The sequence below is a fragment of the Lissotriton helveticus genome, chromosome 7, assembly GCF_964261635.1.
Source record: "Lissotriton helveticus chromosome 7, aLisHel1.1, whole genome shotgun sequence".
Classification (NCBI taxonomy): Eukaryota; Metazoa; Chordata; class Amphibia; order Caudata; family Salamandridae; genus Lissotriton; species Lissotriton helveticus.
In genome coordinates, this window is record NC_136068.1 from 1,520,673,492 (window position 1) to 1,520,700,826 (window position 27,335).

The window sequence follows — 27,335 nt, forward strand, 5'->3', positions numbered from 1 at the left end:
AGTGTTATGATGGCCTGATATTTCTCAGCAGGCTGCCAGAGGAGACACATTTTTAAACTGGCCTGTCCGGTGTGCAAAGGTCTTCGTGGAAGAAGTGAGTGAGATACATCCCATAGAGGTCAGTAAAATTGGGTCAAATGCACCTACAAATTTCTTCCTTTTGCACCTAAAACGATATACATTTGCAAAGTGTGCATTATAAAAACAAAGGAATGAAATAAAGGTACACTCCAAAATCATTGTTTTAGGTAATAGCAAAACAACTATTGGATACATTCCAAAGTACCCAAAATGCCGGCGTTTCTGTAACTTGGATTACACAACATCACTGTGTTAGCTCGGTCAGGGGGCTCTCCACACGCTTAGTGAGGAACACAGGCTCGACTTCAAGGGTCTGTGTATATTACGAAAATATATCTTTTTCTTTGTGCGCCTAATTATGTGAAGGACAACCCCATCCAGCCGTGGGAAGAGAGGATAATGACAACATCCAATGCATAGCTACTACTTCCCCTCCTAGGCTACCTTACGTGCATGGGAGGAAGAGATTTCTTCACCAAAGATGTTAATAAGTGGAATTTGCTGCCAATAGTCTCATGATATGAACCCTCATTGGCTAGATCGAAACTCTTTTGTTTACTTAAAGCCGGTTGTTGATGACATTTAGAACATGAAGATGTAGCACTTCTAATTGCGCTACTAGTGTCATCCATCCACCCATCCACTAATACACCCACCCATCCATACATCCATCCATTCAACTGTACATACCGGTAGAATAAGGACAACTTACCTCATAGAGTTCCAGGGGGAAGTTGCATGCCTGAAAGAAATGAGAAAGAACGATTAGGTGAAAATTAGGAAAACTGGAAAAATCACATCAACATTGACTGTCAGAAGCCTTAAACAGGTAGGCGACAGAGAATAAGGTGCGAAGAGGTACATGGCAGAGAAAAGGTGTTTAGCTGAGAAGGGTAGCTGAGGAAGAAGAGTGTCGTAAGAAAACAGACGGGAGAAGAGACCTGGCAAAAATGAGGATGGCTATTGGGGTAGAAGGAGTGAGCAGAGAAAAGAGGATAATGGGAAATAAAAGAGGCGAGAGTGAGACAGACACAAAAAACAGACATGAGGAGGGAAGCGCCATTGAGACTGGAGACGGAGAGGGAGACAATACAGATAGATCAAACAGAAAGAATTAGTTAGGGACAGGGTGAAACAGTGCAAAATAAAAAAAAGTACTAGGCAGAGACAAAGAGTGAGAGAGAGGTAGCTGAAAGATTTTGTGAGCAAGTAAGACAGAGAGAGTGAGGAAGACTGGGAGACAATGAAAAATCAGTAGACAGAGAACGTGAGGGAGATAGTGATTGAGATATTGCATCAGCTGGCATAGAGAAAGGTTGAAAAGAACGGAGAGCATTAATATACACATAAACAGGGAGATAGAAATAAGAAAGAAAACAGACGATAGAAATGAATACAGTACTAATAAGAAAAAAAGGTAAATCAAGAATGCCAGAGAAAAATAAGAAAAAAGACCAAAAATAAGGGGATGTGCAAAGCAAAATGTAAACAAGAGCTGTGAACCCTATAAAGAAAAATAGTGATCAAGAAAGTGGGGAACAATGTAAGGAACAATGTAAGGAAAGAAAAATCTGAGAAAGTCTAAGAGGAAGGATGAAAGGAAGAGTGATTAAAAGAGCACAATGAAGCAGTAGTCAGCCCAGAGTGGTAATGAATATAACGGGGAGTTAAAATGGAGGTCGTAAAGTAAAGAAACAAAGAAGAAAGGTGTGCTGGTGGGTGGGGTCGCAGAAGCAGACGATGGAAAAGAAAAGAGGAAGAGAAAACGTAAAGCATTAATGTAAGCCAAGTTACCTCTTTCGCAGAATCTTCTCTGCGTAACTAGCCTGTTTTGCAGTGTATATTCTGGAAGAACTGCAGAGCATGGGCAGGGCCATGTCGAGCCATGTCAAGCCTACATGACACGGACAGAAAACAGCTCTGGGCAAATTGCGAAGGGATATACTCCATAGATGAAATGTGTCATAGACTCAAAGAGTAAAGGATGTGTTCCCTTCTGTTGTAATGCAATGCAAAAGCCTCACCTGAGTTCAGCAGATTGTGACTCACAATTCCATCTAAATTCAAAACAGAAAGAGCTTTGCTTTTCCAGGAACGTTGGAATCCTTTGAAAAGATAGTCTGCCATGAACTCTAGAGAGCAATAAATGTTTTCCATGGGATCTAATTAAAGCAATTTCTTCCTGTAAAATCTCATTACTGCCATAACAGTTTTTGCACTTCAAAATCCCATTTATGTATAGGGTCAGGTTTAAAAAGTCCTATTACCACGTTTTTGAATGCCTGCCAAAAATTCTTCAGAAATAATTCGAGAAACAGAAAATAAAATGTTTCCAACCAAGCCAACGTGAATTATCTGAATTGTACTACTAGCAATACAACTGCAACAGTCCTTCATCTTCCCACCAGTTCAACCTCTAAGCATTGGGCAGGCATACACCAGCCCCTCCTGGCTGAAGAAGAAGGTAAATAGACCAACCCACCATGCCCCAGCAGCACCCACATCCTCCCACACAAGGAGAATACACAAGAAAGCAACACCGACAGAGTTTTTGCAACCCAGAGAAGCCTGCATCCTGCACCTATGTCAGGGCACAAAGAGAGGACCAGGATTATGCTGGATATAATTGCATGGCAGAGCAAGGACGTATACCTCAAACTTTTGCCGCAGTCCAAGGTCATCAGCATCATCAGCTACTGGAACATTGTAATACTCGCCTTCTTCTTGGTTCAGTAACTTGTACCTGAGAGGAACAGAGGGGCGACAGACGAGACGGTGCAGGGGGAGTTTGAGTGTGAGAGAGAAACAGAAAGACGAGAAGGCAGAGCCAGACAACAGGAGTGCATGACGGAATAAGCAGAGAGAAAAGCGGTGGTGGGTGAGCAGAAAACCAAAAAATATTGTGAGCGAAAGAAGCGAAAAAAAGCCAAGATGGAGAGATGAGAATATGAGACGTCAGCCAAGAGAACATACAGGCCAATGGGAGGGACAGACATTGTGCAAAGCAAAATCGAAGCACGAGTGACAAAAACAAATATGTCGAGACAGAGGGGGACAAAATACCATAGACAAATGGGGAAAATGGGCAAACACAGAAAAACCCCAAACGGGTAGGAAAGCAGGAAAAGAAAGAGTGAAAATCAGGAATCTTCCATCATAGAAGTTGCTGACAAGTTTGTGTTGAACACTGGGCCATTTGGGAAAGATTCCTGCACAGCAAACTCCCTGCCTACATGCCGGAAAGGACACCAGAGGGTTGGCTACTTTCTGCTGCCAGGTGATCCCCAATTGTGTTAGTTTTCCTAATAGATGACACACCAGAAAGCACCAGCACGACAACAAAAAGTAAAACTCGACACAGTTAAGTGATCGCGATAGGGTTACTTTCTAAAGAAAGAATTCCGATGCAACTTCAGGACATTTGTGAAAAAAAAGTATTTTGCCTCTCGGTTTCAAGGTGAAGCTTGGAAAAGTATTGTGAACTGCAGAAAGTTACACATTTGCACTCGTGTGAGTGTGTGCACCTGCAGCTGGTATTTTACAATGAGTTGCATTGCTGTTACGCACACCCATGCGTGGCAAACGTAAATGTCACTTTAGAAATATTCAGCTATAACTACTAGTATAATACATTGCACTTTAAAGTGTCCGAGTCAATGAGAAATTAACACGTGGGTCTTTGGAAGAACTGTAATGTTTACATACAGTTTAATACATTTTCTGTATTGATGAATATAGTTACCTCACATGACCCCAAATATTTGCACAAAACAAGTTATATCCTTCACTGGACGACTGAGCCTTTGACACAGATTACCCCTTATAAACATATGGACAATGTGTAGCTTTCTCTACTCACACTCCAACAATAATTCCCAACTTCATTTTTTTTTACATGGTTTGGTGGTCATTTCCATTGAAAGTTCACTCTGATTACTCAGGACCCATTCCATGAATGGTCACCTCCTCAAGCCAACACAAATCAAATGGGACCCAAACTCTCACCAGCCATTGACATTGTTCTTCAGAAGCTCTGAGATCCCAAAAGAGATCGATCCCATGAAGTCATTGCGGGTGGTGCGATCCCAGTCCCAGACCTCGATTGACAGCCGTCGATCGATGTCTCCTGGTCTCAAGGCGCTGGAAAAAAATTTCAACCACAACAAGAAGAAACAAAATTTTAGTCTTCATGGAACCCGGACTAGAAAGTTGCAAGAGAGACAAACAGTTCTGAGTGTGACATCACAAGAGGCTTCATAAAATATTAGAAGGCATTAATAAAATTGAAGTTCAGACAAGAAATACAGTTATCAGCATTGAACACTTCAGAATACTAACACCTAACAACAAAGAAACAAACAATTCAGAAGGATATACTTTTAAAATTCCTTAGAGGACCGGTTAGATTTCGAATATAGTCCATGCATGCGTACCATGCGCATGCTGGGGATGTTTGTTGGGGAGGCCGACAATGCATTTAGTTGAGGCTAATCACATAATAACTTACACTTTTTGCAAACCAACCCTGCTCCTAATGTGGACATCTTGTAATAGTATAGTTTATATTGACTATAATGGAAAGGTGTAAAAAAATTCAAATATCATAAATACAGAAAAGTATTAGAACAGTCCTAGTTTTAAGGGCAAGACCTCACACACAGTCTGAAAGAAGGTTAAGGAACAGACCACGCTGACCCACCCCACCACACACATAAGCACTCATCCAGCCTTTGTAGGATCTACAAAATGACAAGAGTTCTACAAGGCTTATCAGAAATTATCAAAGGGCATTGTCATCTTCAGTGCAATGCTGGATATTAAATAAGTGGTTTGCTTCAACATTTCGGGAAATATGCTAAGAGAAGCATGACTGTTCAAGCAACTAAACACAGGGGGGTATATTCACAAGAACGTGTGATAACTACCACAAGAGTAGCGAAACGCAACTTTCAACAACGCAGCCTATCGCGGGAAAATAAACCCCCGTCAACGTGGAATTCACAACAAGGCGGTAGCATGCGATAGACACCAGATAACGCGGCAAATGTCAGTGTGAAAATCAATGCCACGCTGCTAAAATGCGATACGTGAATGCAAAAAAACATGCGATAAGGCCAACGACGGGACAAAAAGTAGCAAAAACCAGCCACATGCCTGCAAATCCCACGCGTCTGGTGGGACAATGCACCATAAAAAGCCTGGAAGAAATACACCAGAAACAAGACAAAGCACGTAGCAACATGGATGCACCCTGACCCAGTGCAGAGGCCAACTCGAACCCCACAACCCCCACAGACCACCAGCAAGGAACAACGGGGTCGGGGAAGGCCACAGGGGAAAAGGGAGAGGAAGACGGGGTGCAGACCGCAGGAAAACAAGACCAGCTTCACGGAGGTGACAGACCACTACCAGTAACTGACCGACAAGCAGACCACCTGGAATGCAGTCGGAGTGCAGAGGAGGCCAATTCAGGATGCCAATAGGCGACGGCATGACGTGACAACCTAAAGCAGGCCCCAACATGCTGCCAACAGGAAGGCAGCAATGGCAACAGGAGGTGGCAGTGCAGCGCAAAAGGAGGAGCTGGAGGAAATCCAGGCCACAGTCATCAGTGTGGAGACGGTGCAAGGAGTGGTGAGTACTGACACAGCTCGAGAGGACCTGACACAACACCAACACGGAGTGCAACGAACAGGGCCTGGTGGGACGGGGGAGATGGGCAAAATGGCATACATGCACAACGTGGCGTAGCACACTGCACACCCACAAACACCCAGGATCATGTCCCCGATCCCCTTGGCACACTGCAGCACACACACATTGCACGAACAGCACACACACATTGACGACATCGTGGAACTACGTGCATGGCCAACATTGCAGAACAGAGGACACAACTGGCTTCGCACATGCACAGAAACATGCCCACTACAGCGGACAGTGCCGGGAACAGTAAAATGGAAATGTACGCGTACGACCTCGCATCCGTCATGTAGTCCAAATCTACACTTACCCGCAGAAAAATTCAGCACCCCCAAAACGGTCACAATGTACACTGCCATACAGTCTGCATGCAAACTAGCAAAATGCGCCAACATATATTTCAACACAGAGGCAACACGCACCTCCCCTTCACATCGCAGAGGGGCATACAACACCTGCAGTACAGCATAGAACACAACACATCAGTGAAGCCGGAAAGGACCACCACACTGTCGACACCGACGCCCTACAACAGCCCATGGATATATTTCACGCAACCTCCACCACGACCCAGCCAGCCAAGCTACTCAGGGAGGAACACCGAGCCTGCAACAGACCACACAGCAGGAAGCACCTGCAAGCACAGCTGGCTCACAACACTTCACCCACGCACACATGGCACCCCAATGCCATGTGTCAGCACGGCACAGGTGTGGGTGGGGGGCGAACCCATGGAATGTGGACCAGGACACATACGTAGGGGTCTATCACCCTTCAGGGCCCACCCACACCCCACTAAGGAGACCCACGCTGCCATAGAGACACATGCAGATGCACATTCACAGCACAGAAACACCCGCACGCAATTAGCAGTCACATACCCATGTTACCTGTGTGTACGACGGCCCTGGCCACTCCCCTCATGAATTGAGTGGGTGACGACAAAGCTTGTCCAAACCCTAACCTGCTGCCTCCGGTGAAATGTCTGCATCCGATGTACACCGTAAAATGTAAAGTTGTAGGGCCCAAGGCCTACATGCACACTACAAGACCACTGGGACACACGCAGAGATCATGTTGAACTGGCTACGGGCACATACGCCTGGTCCCTTTATTGGCAGGGCCACATGTACAGTGATGCTTGTGCCGGATATGTGTGGAGTGAGTGTAAGCCAACCTGCACGGAGTGTCTGGTGTTGGCAACCACTTGGACATTGAACACTAGTGCAACGCAAAAAGAAAACACATGTAATACAGAGTCAACTGCTGAGCAACATGGGGGAGCCGGATAAAGTCCAGCGGGCAGCCAACATGCAAACAGAAGCCTCCGTGAGTCGCACTGCACTGGGCTGTGGACACTAGAGATGAGCGTGCTCATGTGCAGAAAAAGTCTCGGATTGTGTCCCTTCGATACATTCCTGATGCAGATGCAGTGGTGTGTGTCAGACCTGCATTATCTTCACCATCAACGTCTCAGGGCCTCCAAACTGTTTGAGGTCACATACCTGCGCAACGGCTCCGCAGCACAATACACAATCAGCTGCGGACAATGTCCTGTGGTGCGCTGAGTCACTGGCACCTGGAGTGCTGAGCAGGGAACTAGGCCAATGATGGCATCCACGATAGGCCTAAGCAACCACGAAGTCTGTCAGGACCACCACTTCAACTCTGGCATATGGCGTTTGGAGGTGGTCCTTGCGGTGGGGGCGTGTGCCTACTGTGGTGATGCGTCGTCCGGGCCGGTCTTGACTCGCTTTGGTGTGGGAACCCTGGTGGGATGCATTTGGGCCCGGAGGCTGCGTACAGGACAAGACACCTGAGTCATGGTGTTGATGACCCTAAGGCCTACGCCTCAGGGCCAGCCTATGTCTCCGGAGAAGGGCTCCCGGACTTGACCAGCACAGAGTTAGTGGCCCCGGATGCACTGCGGCTGGCACAGGCACCCAGCCACGGGGCTGTGACTTGTGGTACAGTCAGATGGGCCATGCGACCTGAGCGGGTAACCATCATTGTCAGGGGTGTATGTTTCGGAGTGTTTCGGGGGACTGTGGAAGGTGTCTTCCAGGGCAAGACGCTGAAAGGTCTGATTTTATCCATAAGCAGCAAATGTAGGTGTGGAATGCGCCAGCCCGTTGCCACCACCAATTCCGTATCAGCTACATGGGGGTGTAAACTGCGCCCTAGTCCATGGGCTCAGACACCAGCACTGTTCGACCAGAGAGTGTCCATGAATGTCCAGGAACAGACTTAGTGGGGATGCAGACTACGATGATGCCGGTACACTGATATTGACTCCGCCACTGCTGAATCATGACACTGTGACCTACTGGACCACAGTGTAGGCCGTAAGCAGCATTGAGCAGTGGCCCACAGCCACGTGTCTTTGGCTCGCGCTGCACAGGGCATTTGTCGGTAGTGTATGAACACCTCCGTAACAATGATCCTTTTCTCTCTGCCAAGATGCAAGTTGACATCCTCTTAGGCCTCTCATTGCGTGCAATGATGTGTAATCTGCCTTTGCATACTCGATGTTCAGTTCCAAATCTGTGACCTACTCGAGCACAGCCTAGGCTGAGAGCAGTGTAGGCCAGAGGCAGCGGTCAGCACGGGCCATTCATCGAGTATCGCCGGCATAGGTTGGTGGTCCCACTGGCCTGCGTAGTTCAGGTTCAGTGGCACCACGTGTTCAGTCACCTCTGTGACTGTGACCCGGCTTTCGTCAGGACTGAGCCGCATCTTCCTCTTACTCCTCTCCGTGCAACCACTGGTGTGGACTCAGCCATTTGTGATTCGCGGCTAGGTGGTGGATGTGAGACCTACTGGTCTACAGGGTAGTCCTGGTCCCTCATCTACGAGTCGCCGGATGCCATTGGGCAGGGTTTGTGGCAGCACAGCTCACCGGATGGCATTGGACAGAGTTTGTGGTAGCACGGTTCATGTGTCGCAAGATATGCATATGGCACTATGCTGATCAAAGGGGGTCTGGTGCTGTGGACGCTGTCCCGGATTTGGGGTCACTGCCATTCAGGAGCCAGGACAAAGTCTCACATATGGGACCTACTGAGCCACAGAGGTCGCCGGTAGAATATGTAAACAAGAAAGGAGTAATGTGGGCCAGCGTTGGGGGGACAGTGGTGGTCTGAAAGGCTGGCAGGGTCGTGGGCCTCGGGCTTGGAGCTTACACTGGCACGTGGTGAGCCCTCCATGACACACGCCGGTGTTGGATGCTGATTAGTGTGGCCTGGCTGCGTAGGGTCAGGCCTGACAGGTTTGTGGTCCAGCGGGCCGGGGTATGGCAGACCCACAGGATGTCAGGCAATTCCGCTAACGAGGACGGCGTCGGCCTCGTGGCGGGGTGGGAGGCGCCGCCCTGGCAAAGACGTTGGGCTTTTCAGAAGAGGACAATGCCCATGGCTGCGTGCTTTTTATTCACACCCCTACGCTGGCCTGGTGTACGCCGGCCCATCCCACTCTGCTCACGCTTAAGGGTGGGTTGTAACAGGCAACATTTCTGCAAGGACCCCCACTGGCTGGGGTGACATGGTTGCGTCCACTGTCCACTACACGCCATTCACCAAAGGTGTATGTCGCCCTGGATATCGGTGTGTTCTGCATACTGCGGTTTGTTCAGCACTTCGCCGCCTCTCTTGGCATTGTGTACTTTCCCAATCATGAGTCTACTGTATCCTTCACAAATGCCTGGTTGCCTCCTTGCCCCACATTCATCTATGGTATGGCTGAGATGCCATGCCGTTGATTGATAATGTTCCTGGCTTGCCCAGGTTACCATTGTGAGTTGTTCTATCGTGTCTGGTGGGGGGGCATGTTGTTGTGCATCTTGGTTGGGGACTTGTGACATGAGCATTGCCAGAGTTGTGGATTGCAGGGTTGTGGTGTTGAAGTGAGTGGGGTGTTAATTGGGAAGTTGCCAAGGGGCCGTGCATTTTCCTTGGTGCCATCCTCGGCCAGCTAGTTGCTGTTGGACTGTCGGAGGGTGAAGGGATCATGCACACTAGCTGTGTATTTGGAGGCGAGATTGGTGTGGTGTTATGATGTTACCTGCACATTGATGTGTGACGTGTGCTTGTGGATTGCCCCCTCACGTGCGTGCATCCGGATAGGGTGTATGGTCCTTGCTTGGTCTCCAGTGGTTCCTGCACATTGTGTTGGCCATACGGGGATTGGGGTGCCAGGATGATGGTGATGTCCAGGACAGGTGTGGGGGTCTTGGATGTGTCTGGCTGTGAAACTCCGCCGACTCTGGCGGGTGTTGGTTAGGCTGTGCCAGGGGCCAACAAGTGGTGCACAGTCAGCAGCTTAGTGTGGGGTGGGATGTTGGTTGTCCGCTGTGTTGGTACAGTTGGCCTGTTGGGCGATGACGGCAAGGATGTGTAGAATGGTTGTTCCTTTCAGCCTGTAGTGGACAGTGACATGGTCAGATGTTGGGCCTGTGAAGCTGGTGCCTTTCCTGGGGGGCGGCTGTCCTTGTCTGCGCAGCCACTGTTGTGATCCGGGGGTGGGGTGTGTGCTGGGTGGGTGTTGTGGCAATCTTGGGTGTCCATGCTGCATGTTTAGTTGCTTCATGGCATCTGTTGCCCTTCCGATGATGCCCTGGGCAGGGCTCCCTATAGTGGTGCAGGCTGCCGTCCGACTTTACACCAGGTCAGACCAGGTGTAAAATTCCTGCTGCTAACGTTCCTTATCTCGTGTTTTGTGTTCCTATTGCCGATCTGCCTGGTCATTGTGAATGTTGAGGTGTGGTGTTGTCGCGGGGTTTGTCACAGGAACGCCTACTCTGCATCTCATTAGGGATAGTTGCGGGGGTCCTCTGTGGCGAAGTTGTTTGCGGCTGCTATCGCGGGAAAAGTGGTGCTGTGGGCTGTTAGCACCTGCTTTTGAATGGTGGGCTAAATTTATTAGGACTTTGGCTGCGATAAAGTGCCGTTAATTTGGTGATGGATGTGTTAATCCAGTGTTGCCAAAACAGGCAATGAATCAGGATTTAAAAGCAGTGAAATCCACAGCAGGGTTTGCGATAGGGCCAGTTGCTGGCGGGATCATCTACTTCTCTGTTTTCGAGAAAGGAGTCATTGCAGCTAACTTCAAAATTAAGAGATACTCCCCAAGGTCCAGAATCCAATTGACAATGTAAGTCAAGAAAAAGGTCAGCGCATCAGTAAACAGTTTTATTACAGTATCCATGCAAGGGTCTAGAGGGGTTATACAGTGGCCCAATTTTACTACCAAATACCGTATTTGTTTCTCTGACACTGTATTTCAGACCAATAATATATCTGGAGGGAAATTCCATATCCAGAGAATGCTGAAAGATTGCCCCTGTAGACGTTAGCTAGAAGCGCAAAGGTCAACTATTTTTTGCTTGAGAAGTTGGCCTATCTCAGTAAAGGGCTGAGTTTCTAATTACACTCAAGCTAAGGCTTTAAGAGCTGTACTCATTTAAAGTTTTTAAATATTTGATATATTTTTCCATGGAAGTTTTTTTTATTCGATGGAGAAGCAAATGCACCCTTATGCAAGCAATTCTACCGCCTCCTCTGCATCCATCTGCTTTTCAACCATCTGCATCCTGTCTGACCCCTCCTTGGCCTTCTGGGAACCAGGTAGTACTTTTTGGCTAGGGGGTTTAATCCAGTGATCCAGCAGGTGAAGTAATCATGCTGAACAATGTGATTCCGGTTCGATGGGGAGGTATCACTATTAACCTGGCCGGGGTATCCCAGTGCTGCAGTAAATTATGGCCTGCGCCCTCAGCCCAGTTCTAGGTCATCACTTTATCACTAAGGTGCTTCGGCATTTTGGCCTGTCATGCAGCAGCACCCATCCAAAGAAATTGTAACTGGCACAAGAGAGCAGGAGAGTAACTCCATGTGCTGCTCTCCAGTTAAAACCTGGGGCCTTATTGCACAAAGTGCCCAGGCAGCGCAACAGGTGTTTGCACCCACTTTGCGCACCCCAGGGGCATTTTGGAATTATAGAAGGGGCAGCAGGGGCTTGTGCAACCCCTTCTGTAATACTGATAGGGCTGGCGCACATAAAGCGCCAGCACTATCTTTAGGGGGCAGTCCCTCATTTGCATGGTGGGGTGCTCCGTGCAAATGAGGGAATTCCTTTGCCTCATTTGCATGGCGGGGTGCTCTGTGCAAATGAGGGAATTCCTTTGTCTCAGCACCAGCGCCGTATTACAGACGCAGCAAAGAGGCAAAGAATCTCTCACGATGCACACTGCCAGGGCGACCCTTGAGAGCATTCCTCTGGAGTTGGTAAAGGAGGTCCCATGGTCCCCCAGACATCTCCTTTCAGGCGGGTGCAGTCAGTGACTGCACCCGCCTGAAAGGGAATATCTAATCCCCCTTCAAATTGCTGGCAGGTTGCTGCCTGCACTGTGAAAACATGGAGCGGCTTTAAGGCAATGCTGTGTTTTTCACATGAATGCACTTCCCACAGGGCATCGTGAGTGTGCGGCTGCCCTGAGGGCATCGCATTCATCCTCACACGGCGTATTTTCCTTCATTGCGCTGTGTGCAACTTTTTAAAGATGCGCCCAGCACAATGAAGAAAAGTGCACCACATGTATATTTTGGCCCCAGGTGGTCCATGGGTTTCAGGGTGACTGATTTGGTCGGCACGGGAAACATCCTTTACCCCGCAGTCACAACAATGTCCTGCCTTTCCAACATAGTCACTACCCCATCAGCAAAATTACCACGCATTACTTTACTACGCAAGTTGTTACAACGACTTGCTTTAGGGTGCACCAGTATTTATTGTTTTTTTAAGTCCAACACCTTCCCTACTGTTGCATAGAAGGGAGTTGGAATAGTAATTTGTTCTATTCCAAAGTCCAGCACGCCCTAAAGAAAGTCATTGTGGGTAGTGGCTGCGTTGTAAAGGCATGCCGGGTAAATGCATGTGGGGTTTCATCATACAACCAGTCTGCAAGCATGCAGACTGTATGCAAAATACTTTTCGATCTTCTTTGCTCTACAGGTTCAATATGCCTTCTTAAAGTAGAAAGGCTATCATGTCTTTGTTCCATTCAACAAGCCCTGAGGGATTGATCATATTTCGGTCCCGTTTTCTTGAAATATATCACATCACCTGAGATCTGAAACATCTGCCTTACAGGTATAGAAGTATCACAGAACACATCTTTCAAAAGGCAAGGAAAAGGTGGCTTGTAAAATGTCCGATCTCTGCTGGATCATCCTCCTGATAATCAGGAGGATGCAACGAGGATGGATTAGTAATCAGGACCTGATTACTAATCCATCCTCTTTGCACTCAGAGCACATTACTCAGTTCCTGACAAAATAATAAAAAGTATGTTTTGGGGAGTACATGGGCACTCTGAGTCTAAATAGTGGAAGTCAAAATGAAATTCATAAAAGATAGCCACAGGGCTTATCAGATTTCTACGTGGCACACGGAGTCCATAATACCACTCCATGTCCAACTAGGTCAGCAATTAGCTAGATGGCGATTAATGGGAATTTGTAGTTTCTTACAATCACTTATTCAACAAACCACCACATAATGTAAATTCTAGATCTCCCCAAAGCATCTTAGAATGCTCATCAAGCTTCACCTGAACAGGAAGGTCAAAGGAAGTTGACATGCATGTAAAAAGATGGTTGGTTACATGAGGCCCAATTTACGATCACTTTCCTCCGCTAAGTAAACATCAGACAGGGAGAGATCTCCTCTTTGAGTGGAAGCTACCAGGGTTTTATTTATACTGAATCAATGCATGCTTTATCTAATCTGATAAGGCGAAATCTGACTTGGAGGGTGTGTCAGGGAGCACGGCAGGCTCGGATAACAGGGCATCTGTCATTCTTGTTAGGGACGGGTTCTCATCAGCTCCTGGCACACCTCTTTCCTGTGAGAGCCCTGACAGGCACAGAGCTGCTGCTGATTAAAGTAATTACTATTTCCCAGAGGCACTGCAGACCCTGTGCTCCACCGTCTATGAAATGCATTTCTACTCCTAAAGAAGGGGAGAATCGTATTCTTCCATCGGTGCATGCATGCAGCACATTGAAACCAAATAATTTCACTGATGGTTAAAATAGTGTGGAGGCCTGCTTTATATGATCGGTGTCATGACGTCAGTGAATGTGCATGTACAAGAGTTACCAAAAACGTTAGACCTCTTAGACACACATGAATATACATTCCAGAGATCACCAGGTAAGTACACTTCGGAGAATCTGCATATCGTGGTATTAAAAGCCCCTGATAGCACTGCTCTGTCCAGGCCTGGCCTGCCAGAGGTGGTCTGCACTCTACTCACAAGATGTCATGACGTCAGTGAATGTGCATGTACAAGAGTTACCAAAAACTTTAGACCTCTTAGACACACATGAATATACATTCCAGAGATCACCAGGTAAGTACACTTCGGAGAATCTGCATATCGTGGTATTAAAAGCCCCTGATAGCACTGCTCTGTCCAGGCCTGGCCTGCCAGAGGTGGTCTGCACTCTACTCACAAGATGAAGTCCTCGTTCCAGATCGGGTTGAGGGTGGACTTGACCGTCCTGGTTTTCTGCTTGGTCAGGTTCTTTGGGTCCGGGATGAGCTTCAGCTTCACGTAGGGGTCCGACAGCCCATTCGGGTCCATGGGGATGAGGTTGCGAGCTTCTCCCACTGCGAGATGGAATTGTAAGAGAAGCAGAATGAGCCCCGGCCTGACTTTACACAGCCTGTGAATAGACATGTTTTACAGTCCGGCATTGTGCCTGTGCTGGCCTGAGACTATCACCAGCCGCAGCCGTGGAGGGAGTTGTGGTGGGGCAGAGAGGCAGGGCGGAGGAGGGGCGGAGGAGGGGCGGAGTGGGGGGGTGCTAAAAACCGGCATATGAATAATTGGAGGTAAGTAACAATTTAATTAATAAAACAAATTTCCCAGCGATGCAGGGCACGCTACGAAATTCGTTTTATTAATTAAATAGTTTATTTACCTCCATTTTGCGATGCAGGGCGCGCTACGAAATTCGTTTTATTAATGAAATTGTTTATTTACCTCCAATTATCCATATTCTGGTTTTTAGCACCCCCCACCCTGCCCCTCCCCCGCCCCGCCTCTCTGACCCACCGCAACTCCCTCCATGGGCCGTGGCTGACTACCACTGCTGGAAGCGAATATGTTCATACCGTGCAGCAGGGCCGGACTGGGAGCCCAAAGCAGCCCTGGAAATTTTCTGGGACTTACTGGCCCCAGGAGGCTGGAAACGGTTGCTTGCTGCTTTTGTTATTGGGGGCTGATTGCTGCACCGCTGCAAAACCGGCCCCCAGTAACAAAACCGGCCCCCACCCTTTCAGCCTCCTGGTGAAACGCCCGATGCCCGATACGCCAGTCTGGCCCTGGCTGCATACTTATTCTGTGCTACTAATAACCAAGTTTGTTGTGTTTCAGAGAAAAACTGCCCCTGGTCCCATCCTCCTTCAAGCAAAGACATGAAAGTCATGAATTGAGGAAAAGGCCAACTACTATGCCAAACCTCAAATTCACATGAATTTTCAGGCAGATTCGGAGACTAATGAAACTTTCACAAATACAGGTGCGCCAAGATTGCACAGCATTTTTTGAACGCCAACAATTCATTTCTAGTGCCTTAGTACATTCAGATTTAGCGGTCTGTGTCCATTGCTAATGAGTTGCATAATATAGACAGGCCTTCAGCATATTGCTGATGATAACACTGAGCTATTGAAAACAGTGGTCATGAGTGAAAAAGCTACAGAACCTTTCAGCATCACATTTTTGCATGCGTGGAACATCTGCACTACTTTGAACCTATTGTCTGTATTCATTTATTTGAAAAGTTTTATTTAGCGCAATGTAGACCCATGCGGGTATCAGAGCGCTTTACAAGATGAAGAGACAATGACATACACAACATTAAGTTTGGTAAAGGTACATACAGGTTAACAGAAACAAACAGCAAAGCGGAGGAGAGAGTTGAGGAACTAAACCAGGAATCGGTTCCTTAGTAAGAGTTTGACTTTTTTTCTTGAAGGAGATACTGGAGGGAGTCAGACTTATATCAGGGGGAGAGCGTTCCAAATTCTGCGAGCAAGGCCAGAGAATGATCTGTTATAGTGTTCTTTCTTGTTGAAACGTTATGGCTTTAGCAAGAGGGTGGAAGCACTTTTGGTGGCTCTAGCGCCTTCTGTTAGCTCACGCTTGCTGGCAAGATAGGTTGGGATGTTGAAATGTAGAGCTGTAGAGTCTGTATTGCAGGCAAACCATACCTGTTGGGTTTGCCAAGGTTATGAATTAATTATAAAAAAATTAGGAGCACTGGGAGTAACTAACTGTGCATATGTGAATCCTTACTCCCAGGATCCCCTTTCACGCCTGCGTCGTGTAAACATAACAGAGGCGTACGTTTCTACTTACAGAAGATCGACTATCTACTGTACCGCTAGTGTTGTGGACCGAGGACTCTGTTCATAAACCAGAATCTCACAGCACTCAACATGGATTTGTGCGTCTCTCGCGAATACTCTGTGTTGCAGCAGTAAGTTTAAGATTTTTTTAATTATAAAAGCAAAAGTTGCTCAACTTTTCCTCATTAGCAACTGAACATTTGTGAGGGAAAAATAAGTTAAATGAAACTCACATAAAAAAGGGTTATAGATTTTCACATAAAAGCACAACTCGTAACATTTCTGAGTTTCGTGCATTTTTTTCTCATCATTGAGAGAAATACACGAAGATCATTAGGAAAAACTTTGCTCACCCTTCTTTGAACTGGATTGTTAAATTGCTGATAGCTGTCTGCATTATGAAGTAGGCTGTCTGCTGTGCAAAGAAAACGGAGTCCAGGTGTGAGCAATAGCTTAGCACATCACTTTATGTACAAGGGATGCACCTGGCTCAGCACTTTACACACCGCCTGCACAAATTAATTTAGCAGACATGCAGTCCATTTGGTTACCATGCAATTAAATTGAACAAATGTAGACTTTAAAAAAACTAGTGTATTTCAGGCCTATAGTGGCCACTAATTATAAACAGAGTCACTTTCAAACACCTGAAGGCTTCTGCTGATTAGGTGTAACAGAGATGACCAAAAACAATACTCATACCTGAGTAAAGGATAGCATTCTGGCTCTCCAAACAACTCAGCAGTGACTTAGAAACAGGATGTAAGCAATGGCATGTATTGCTTTATCAATTACAGCACTAAACCTAGCAACAGAGACTACTGGCACAAGGCAAGTGTAGAAAAGGCAGATGTTAGACTGATTCAAGTAACAGATGCAACAGCACACAAGCATAAAATATTAAGTTAATATTGCACAAAACACTGCGCTACACTAAGATGAAGATAATGCATGCAAATGGGTTTAACTTGTCTTGAACAACGCAAAGTACCATACTCACCACTGCATACTAGATTTTACCAGCTATATACAAAGTAGCTCTACTTAGCCAGTGGCGTCACTAGGGTTGGTGTCACCCGGTGCGGGTAACTCATGGTGTCACCCCCTCACGACTTACCGCATGGACCATCTCACCCTCTGCCTGCACCATCTTCCCTCTCCCTGCACCATCTTCCCTCTCCCTGCACCATCTCCCCTCTGCCTGCACCATCTCTCCCTCTGTCCGCACCATCTCTCCCTCTGCCTGCACCATCTCCCCTCTGCCTGCACCATCTCCCTTCCGCCATCTCCCCCTCCACCTGCACCATCTCTCCCTCTGCCTGCACCATCTCTCCCTCTGCCTGCACCATCTCCCTTCTGCCTGCACCATCTCCCCTCTGCCATCTCCCCCTCCGCCTGCACCATCTCTCTCTCCGCCTGCACCATCTCTCCCTCTGCCTGCACCATCTCTCCCTCTGCCTGCACCATCTTTCCCTCCGCCTGCACCATCTCTCCCTCTGTCTGCACCATCTCCCCTCCGCCTGTACCATCTCCCCTCCGCCTGCACCATCTCACCCCCTGCCTGCACCTTCTCACCCTCTGCCTGCACCATCGCACCCTCTGCCTGCACCATCTCTCCCTCTGCCTGCACCATTTCCCCTCCGCCTGCACCATCTCCCCTCCGCCTGCACCATCTCCTCCCCTGCCTGCACCATCTCACCCCCTGCCTGCACCATCTCCCCTCTGCCCGCACCATCACCCCTCCGCCTGCACCATCTCCTCTCCGCCTGCACCATCTCTCCTCCGCCTGCACCATCTCTTCCTCTGCCTGCATCATCTCCCTCTCCACCTGCACCATCTCTCCCTCCGCCTGCACCATCTATCCTTCTGCCTGCACCATCTCCCCCTCTGCCTGCACCGTGTACCCTCCGCCTGCACCATCTCTCCCTCTGGCCGCACCATCTCCCCTCTGCCTGCACCATCTCACCCCTGCCTGCACCATCCCACCCCTGCCTGCACCATCTCACCCCCTGCCTGCACCATCTTACCCTCTGCCTGCACCGTGCAGGCAGGGCGTGAGATGGTGCAGGCAGATTCCTAAAGATTGTCACTCAAATGGGTACGAAGAAAACTCCATGCTCTATCGAAGCACACAGCAAATATCCCCTAAGGTTTCAATACAATAATTAATCACTTAAACATAAATTCAACAAGGACTCTGTGAATCAGATTAGTAATTAAATTTTTTGAATATATTCACAATTAAATCTTTGCGACAACAAAACAGTGCATGATTGACGAATCAAATGAGATTGTACAATATTATCAAGACATGATATAACATATCAATCAATGTTTTCAGTTGCGTATTTTTCAGTGACCAAAATGCAAAGAGCTATATCAAACAAGGATATCCTCGGGAAATACCGGGTTCTGCCAAGGACTGCGCAACTCAGAAAGCCCGCAAATATTTTTATCATCGACATCACGATCCAGAAGCAAAAGAGAGACGTTATCGTGTAGAAGTTCAATCCCAATCAACTATTTTAAAGACAAGTGAAGTCTGCTCGAGAGAAAACAAAGTAAAATTAGAAGAGGTATAATACTGCAATATATGGTAGACACTCAAGCACAAGAACAAACGCTACGTAGGCAATGGTGGCACTTGTGCAAGTATATCAAAGCAAACAAAATGCATTGCCATTACCGCGCAGTCCCCAGGCCTATCGTGACTGCCCAAGGGGAAGGAAGAAAGCTTTGGTGCACCCCGCCTGAAGAGGGCCGTGTTTTCGTTTGAGCGAATGTCAGTGGCAGTGCGCCCGGCCCAAGAAAAAAAAAGCATGTACTGAATCTCTGATTCATTTGTGTGCCACTGCACTGCCACATTTTTATACTTAGTTCATGATTCATATATATAAATAAATGATATATTATTTCTCTCATCTCTCTCTCTCATGTCACGTTCCAAATTTGAAGGGAAGACCAGTCACCAGACCACGATGACGCTCGCGAATCGCGATAAACAGAAGATGGTGGTGTCGGTATAAATTCTTTTCATTCTCACGATGCAAGCACTCTCGTCGTCTCCTCACTGGTGGGCGCGTGACCGCCGTGACGCGTAAGGTGCGCACAGCGCGCGGGGGCTGTCCCAGGGCCATCATTGGTACTAGCGCTAAGATTGACGGCCCTGGGACCCACAAACTGCTGGGTACGCGGCGTACGTCACGCGCATCCGCATCGCACCAGACAGGTGCGTCCGTGCGTGGCGACCGTGGCGACGTGCTGCTGGCTGCAGTGAGTGAGTGCATACACACTCACTCACTGCACTGACTGATTGCAGTACAGTATTATTTAAATTTTTTGTAAGAAGGTGCGCAACTGCGCACAGCACACCGTGGTGGCCTGGCGTGCGCTTGCACACTAAAGACAGTGTCTGAGCACTACTGTGGCCAGGCAGCTAACTAACTAGATTGGTGTCATCCCAGATGGGGTGACACCCGGTGCGCACCCCCGCACCCTCTTAGTGACGCCACTGTACTTAGCAATTGCACAAGAGGTGCAAAAAAGTTGCACTGTTGCACCAAACAAAACAATGTACTGGGATCTGATAGAGTGACCCGGTTCATCCTGCTGAAGAGTTACCTTCTCTAGTCAGAGTGAGGAGCTGCTATTCGTATTGGTGGGGGCTGCGAGGAGGTTGTTGTTGGAGCAAGGTGCAAGCCAGGCGAACGCAAAGTGCCAGCCATCGCTGGAGATTTGCATTGGTGGTCATCTCAACAGGTCACAGTCAGTGTGAAGTGCACGTCTCTCATTTAGTACGCGAGAAGTACAGTTTGGGACCAGATAGAGAAATCTTGCTTCCACTGAATTACATTTTAATTTAACATCCTTTTCACTGGTAGTGGAGGATTTTAAGTAGTTAATCTGAAAGTGTCATTTTTAGAAAGTTAATACTTGGTAAAAGTGCTTGCAAGTGATTTTTTAAAACTAAATCATCTAGAATCAAAGAAATTAAATTTTGAAGCCCTAATTAGTGGCTTATAGCAAGTAAATTGACCAAGTTCATTGTATTCATTCATGGCGAGTTTATTAACAGCAGGTAAAGGGAAACAGAAAAATGCAAACAATGCAAAACGGGTGTATACTTTTGGAATACAAGTTGATGTTGAAAATTCGTTTACAAAAAAGGGTACAGAATATAATACTTATAAATACAAAAGTGACTGAGATAGATTTACTTCATAGAATTACTTCACAGCAACTGTTTTCTCATAGACATTTTGAAATGAGGAAAACATCATTAAGGAAACAATGAACAATTAAAAAAAAAACATTTACAAATGAAAACATAGGGGTCTTCAGTCCACATAAGAACATATGTCCTGAAGATGGTCCTATAGACGTTAGCATGAGCCAAGACCGAAACTTTGACAATCCTACCTACCCATTTTCATTTGTAAATATTCTTTTTGGAATTGTTCATTGTATCCTCAATGATGTTTTCCTCATTTGACATTTTTTGAAATGGGCTATCACAAAAGCTTTCTGCCAAATTTGGTCTAATTCTGTTCAGCCTTTTCTTCTGTATCCCTGTTCAATTTTCATATGGAAAATAGCATAGGGAAAATACGTTTTCGAACCCCCCCCCCCTTTTTCTCCTCCCCTGCTTCATAGATCACCCCAAAACTTGATGGATGAGGACAGGAGTGATGTTTGGGGCTCATGGTAGAGCCTTTGGAACGAGCAGTAATTTGAAAGTGCATCCATCCAGGATATATGGACTACATCTCCCACAAGCACAATATGTGTTTTCATACAGGGAGATGGTAGACGACGTGCACTTTACTGCTGGCCCCTGATGAGGAAAATAAATTTCCGAAACGCGTCGGGCCTATTTCAAACACGCAACTGCCCATACCAACTAACGCTTTGGGGAAGGGGCACGCAGGCTCGGGTGCTACCCGCTACTTTGACAACCCCATGGAGCGTAATACATTAGCGGCGGTCCTGCCGGTGGGTTGCACCACCCCGAAGAAACGGGGGCCACGAGACTCGCTATCCAAGGAGTCTCGTATGTGGAGCTGCGCGATGGATGAGGACAGGAGTGATGTTTGGGGCTCATGGTAGAGCCTTTGGAACGAGCAGTAATTTGAAAGTGCATCCATCCAGGATATATGGACTACATCTCCCACAAGCACAATATGTGTTTTCATACAGGGAGATGGTAGACGACGTGCACTTTACTGCTGGCCCCTGATGAGGAAAATACATTTCCGAAACGCGTCGGGCCTATTTCAAACACGCAACTGCCCATACCAACTAACGCTTTGGGGAAGGCGCACGCAGGCTCGGGTGCTACCCGCTACTTGGACAACCCCATGGACCGTAATACATTAGCGGCGGTCCTGCCGCTGGGTTGCACCACCCCGAAGAAACGGGGGCCACGAGACTCGCTATCCAAGGAGTCTCGTATGTGGAGCTGCGCGATGGATGAGGACAGGAGTGATGTTTGGGGCTCATGGTAGAGCCTTTGGAACGAGCAGTAATTTGAAAGTGCATCCATCCAGGATATATGGACTACATCTCCCACAAGCACAATATGTGTTTTCACACAGGGAGATGGTAGACGACGTGCACTTTACTGCTGGCCCCTGATGAGGAAAATAAATTTCCGAAACGCGTCGGGCCTATTTCAAACACGCAACTGCCCATACCAACTAACGCTTTGGGGAAGGCGCACTCAGGCTCGGGTGCTACCCGCTACTTGGACAACCCCATGGAGCGTAATACATTAGCGGCAGTCCTGCCGCTGGGTTGCACCACCCCGAAGAAACGGGGGCCACGAGACTCGCTATCCAAGGAGTCTCGTATGTGGAGCTGCGCGATGGATGAGGACAGGAGTGATGTTTGGGGCTCATGGTAGAGCCTTTGGAACGAGCAGTAATTTGAAAGTGCATCCATCCAGGATATATGGACTACATCTCCCACAAGCACAATATGTGTTTTCATACAGGGAGATGGTAGACGACGTGCACTTTACTGCTGGCCCCTGATGAGGAAAATAAATTTCCGAAACGCGTCGGGCCTATTTCAAATACGCAACTGCCCATACCACCTAACGCTTTGGGGAAGGCGCACGCAGGCTCGGGTGCTACCCGCTACTTGGACAACCCCATGGAGCGTAATATATTTTTATATATATATAGAGAGAGAGATATATATTCACTGAAAAAACCAAAGGTTACAAGGACGTTATAGTTAGCAAATAGTATTACAAAACATTTTGAAATTCACTAACAAAAACAAAGGTTACAGTGACGTTATAGTTAGGGCCAGATTTTACCCATACAAAACTAGAGAAATTCAGCCATTATAGTTACCTGAGTTAACTATAACTCACACCCCACGCAATGCATTGCTCATGACCTCACATATTACATCACTCATGACATGGTCAGTGACATCACTGAGATTTCAGCCTCAGCATGACTGCCATGCCTGACAGAAGGCAAACAATGAACTACATCTGCTTAAGTCTCTCTGCAATGGGGGTAATGAAAGTTATCACACGATTTTTTAAGGACATCTAAAAATATAATTTTAGTTCTATAATTCTAACCTCTTCTATTTCCTGGGGATCTATCTGTGTTTTCAATAGTTAGTAACACATTCCAATAAATGTTGATATCTGCAAACAAATGAATGCTGTAGGATTTTCTTTTTAACTATGTGAGAGATGACCAGGGCATTAGATGGGTGGCAGAATGGATGCAAATCAGTTATGTAGTCTTATTAAAGAAGAACTGCAATTTGATCCATTATTCAGTTAGTAGAATACAAATGCCAGTGCAAACATATTACACAAAGGATGGAGAAGGCAAGTGAAGGTAAGTGAAGCGTAGCACAGAATGAGCTGCTATAAAATGGCCACCTTTCATGTCAATTTACTCATCCCCTGTTCAGTATATCATAACAGGTGTGGCCAGATATATGTCTGACCGATTTACAAAAATATTTCAGTGAGGTTTACCGCAAATGTTTGGTGATGCACATGCCAAGATATTGCAATAGGGCAGTTGTAGAAAAGACAAATGGCCAGACATTTTCTTTTTCAGGGGTAGGGGCATCTTGATTATGACTGAAAGAATATGAGACAGAATAGATCTATCCATCCTTGGAGAAATGTATATAGAATTAAATACTCACACAAGCAATATTGCACAAAAGTACAAGGATATAATGAAAAATGCCAAATACAAAATAAATAAAGAGATTTGTGATGTGACACACAGTTACCCAATTTATACAAGAATACAATGTGATTTGATTTGATGGATATTTGTAAAGTGCAACAAATGCCCGAAGGCATCTTGGCGCTGTGTCTGTACTACTGGTGATCACTAAAAGCATGATCAGATCATGACTTAAGCAGGGGGGGGGGAGAAAAGCCAAGTTTTTAAATGTCTTCTAAAACTCATCAAGTTCAATGGGGACCTTAGGTACAGCTTAATTTGATTTCACAGCAAAGCTGTGGAATGCAGAAAACATCTGACAACCCAGGAGGATTTCAGGATCTTGGGGACATGAATGGTCTTAGCAAAAGATAAGGGCAAACATCTTCTGGGAGTGTATTGTTACATGTTTTCCTTCTGATAGACTGGGCCTGTTCCATGCAGGGCTTTATGTGCCATACAGAGTGCTTTGAATGCAACTCTGCTCTTAGCAGGCATCCAATAAGGTTCCTTAACCCATTTGGTGGAAGATACATCTTCCCAATATTTTTCAAAAGACAGACTGCTGCAAACTACAGCCGCTTGAGCATTTTTAGAAGACCTTGCTGCATTCACAAATAGATGGTGTTACAATAAGTTTTTTAGGCTGTCATAACACCCCGCCACCCCCCACTCTGTCCTGATGAAGACCCTACGTAACTTCCACATGGGGTACATCAGTGGTTGAAATGTTGACGCTCAAGCAAGGCCCAGACTGGCCAAGGCTACACACATAGCAAGAGAATATTACCAGTATTATGAGTCATAGGTGTTACAGAATTGTCTGGCCTATCCCTCGCATGGATATAAACCCTCTATCACTTTGTATATATTGTACACCACTTGTGCACTGAACACTTATGTCACATGATCAGATTTATATATAAATATTCATATATATATTGACAGCCTCTAACTACCACATTTGTGAATATCAATGAATGAATCAATTCTGATAAACAAAAACAGTAGAAACTATCCTGAGTCATGTTTCAGTCTCTTTATAAATACATTGTTTTTTGTCCAGGCGTTAGAGAAATGGTTTCTATAAATGATATTTAGGGCATATAGTGCGCCAGAAAGTAACCACCTTCTACCCGACAGATCCCTTTTTTTTGCTTACCCATAGAAGTTAATGGCAGAACTTTTTTTTTTGTATTTCCAAGAGATAGAAATAAGAGGAGATCAGCTGATTTGTCTGGTCTTTGAGTGTTAATTTGGAATCAAATATCACTCCTAGATTTTTTACTTTGGTGACTGCAGTGAGTAAACAGCCAAAGCATGGAGGGCAACCAAGAAGGATTTCAAAAAGAGTCAAGTCAAGTCAAGTCAAGTCAAGATTTGTATAGCGCACTACTCACCCGGAGGGTCTCAAGGCGCTTGAGGGGGGGAGGGGGTCGTTAAAAAGATACATCTGACCCAAAAAGAAGCACCTCCATCTAATTGGAGTTCAATTTTAAGCGTTGGTTTTCCATCCAATTGCCAATTGAAGTCATACTGTTCTGAAATCGATTTCCTACCTCATCTACCTTTGTATAAATGTAAACAACAATTTGTGTGTCATCCGCATAAAATACTGTGTTGAAGCAAAAGGATCTAATCAGTGCTGCCAGTGGAGCCACACAAATATTGTACAATGTGAAGCTTAGTGAGAACTCCTGCAGGACCCCAGACTTAAAAACAAAAAAAACTAGCTGTATGGATTCAGTCCTCTCCCATGAACAATCACCAAGAAAGGCATGCATTACTGTCTTAGAAATATGAGATCTGTTGATGAAGCGGTCAGCCAGTGCCAGCAGAATCAAAACTGATTTTACCACCAATGTCAATGGTCTGAGCAGGGGTCACTTCCATGAGAAAAGTCATAGTGCACAGCATTTTAATGTCTGTTTTTAGGTTTGGTGAGAAAATGTTCAAGGAACCCATATTGAATAGCCATCATCATTCAGAGGAGGAGACAGCGTCAGCAATGGAGAAGCCACACTGACATATTCACTGGATGAAACCCACTCTAAGAAAACCTATATCAAGTTCCACTATTTCATATTTAACGAATTACTACTTTATAACCGCTGTAGCAGTACACTTACCATCCACTGATGCATATGTGACACAAGATATTGCATTTCTAGGTAATATTGTCATTAGGTGAGATACAGCTTTTTAAATAAATTCTTGCACAATTTTTTCAGGCAGGAACTTACATCCCAGGCAGAAATACTATGCGTTTTTATCATACAAATTACATTTTAACCTATGACCAAAGGTTAAGGATAAAATGAACCGTGAGTGATGATGAAATAGGTTAAACTGGAGACGATGAAATGTGTATAAAGTAAGGAAACCTGGGGCCATATTACCAAGATGTGCGTTAAAAAACGCACATCGCACATTTCCCTATCGCCGGCTATTGCCGGATTTTATCGCCGTGTTAGCGCGTCATTATCAACGCGCAACCCGTAGGCGATATTAAATCCAGCGATAGCCGGTGATAGGGAACATTAGCACATGAAAACAAACGTTGTTGTCACGCGCTAATGTGTGCCTTGATAATATGGGGGGTGGATTCAGCTTTAAGAATCACACCCCCATGTTATCAATGCCTAACACCTGATCAGAGCAGGCGTTGGGAGACCTGCGATAAACGAGTTTATCGCAGGTCTCCTTCTCCCAACGCCTGCCTTGGTAATAGGGTGTTACCACCTCCAACCACATTTTACATGTGGTTGGACGTGGTAACGCCCACTTTGCATGTCATTAGCGATGTTTCTCGCTGACATGCAAATTGGGCTTGAGGCAGGCGTTAGCATGCCCTTGTTATTAGGTCGCTAGAAGTATCGTCGCTTTCCCGGCACAATTCACCGAAAAAGCGGCGATACTTCACCTTGGTAATATGGCCCCTGGTTTTCAAGCAGGTTTCATAATATTTCCACGGAACAATGAGTGAACAAGATATGTGACCAAAGGTAAATTAATTGAGTGACATTGATAACACCCTTCTAGACTTTACCTTCAATATTGGCAACATTGTTAATCTCCAATGATGTCTCTACGAGAAAAACACACATTTACAGACTACATTTAAAAACGCCACCACCTGTCTACTCTGCAAACAGACATGAGGGAAACAGAGGCTAACAAGGAATGAAAAACACAGAGTTTTTCTTTTTTTTGTGGATCATTTCTCTATTGAGATTTTCATAACGATCACGTCAGTGCCTTATAAAGTTCTAATAAATAAGCATAAATAAATAAACAAAAGAAAAGGAATCACCCAAACGAAAAGAACAAAAGGAGGCAACTTTTGTAATACGAACGGATCAAGTACACCAGCCCACTCCCACATCCTAACAAGAGAGGTCTGTACTACTTGGTGAACAACAATAATAACCATCGATGCTGACCCACTTGAAATACCTATCCATACATATGCACTTCAGCCCATCGCCCACTCCAATGCTTTCAATCAAGCATGACTAAAAATAGCAACTACCTGGACTGTAAATGGAGAAAGTGTATCCGAAACACCCCACTCAATATGTGCTCTTCCGCCGGTTGTATGATGGAACATCGCATGCATGAACAAGGCATGCCTGAAACACACGGTCTCAACCATGACTGTGACTTTACCACGCATGCCTTTACCATGCATGCCTTTATCATGGAATTTCGTGGTAAAGGGTCATGTATGCTAAAGATCATACCCCTGCCTCCAGCCCTCAAAACTGTCCCTTTTCCCCAGCCCCGCCCTGAGCCCTAAAATATAACCCCATGCCTTCAAAACAACCTCGACCCCAGCCCCCTCCGCCTGTGCCCTAAAAACTGTCCCCTACTGTACCCTGACCCAGACCCCTGCCCTGAGGCCAAAACCTGCCCCAGCCCTGA

At 46.3% G+C, this 27,335-nt stretch overlaps 1 protein-coding gene across 1 annotated transcript in view; it reads right to left on the bottom strand.

The window, feature by feature from the left end:
- PRKCG (protein kinase C gamma) overlaps positions 1 to 27,335 on the bottom strand; it is a 1,201,807-nt gene that overhangs the window by 141,989 nt on the left and 1,032,483 nt on the right. Inside the window, exons 6-9 of the mRNA XM_078650936.1 lie at positions 14,298 to 14,454; positions 4,087 to 4,221; positions 2,734 to 2,824; positions 794 to 823 (exon numbers count right to left, since the gene is read on the bottom strand). Of these exons, the coding sequence (XP_078507062.1) occupies positions 794 to 823; positions 2,734 to 2,824; positions 4,087 to 4,221; positions 14,298 to 14,454 (413 nt within the window). The remainder of the gene's footprint in view (positions 1 to 793; positions 824 to 2,733; positions 2,825 to 4,086; positions 4,222 to 14,297; positions 14,455 to 27,335) is intronic.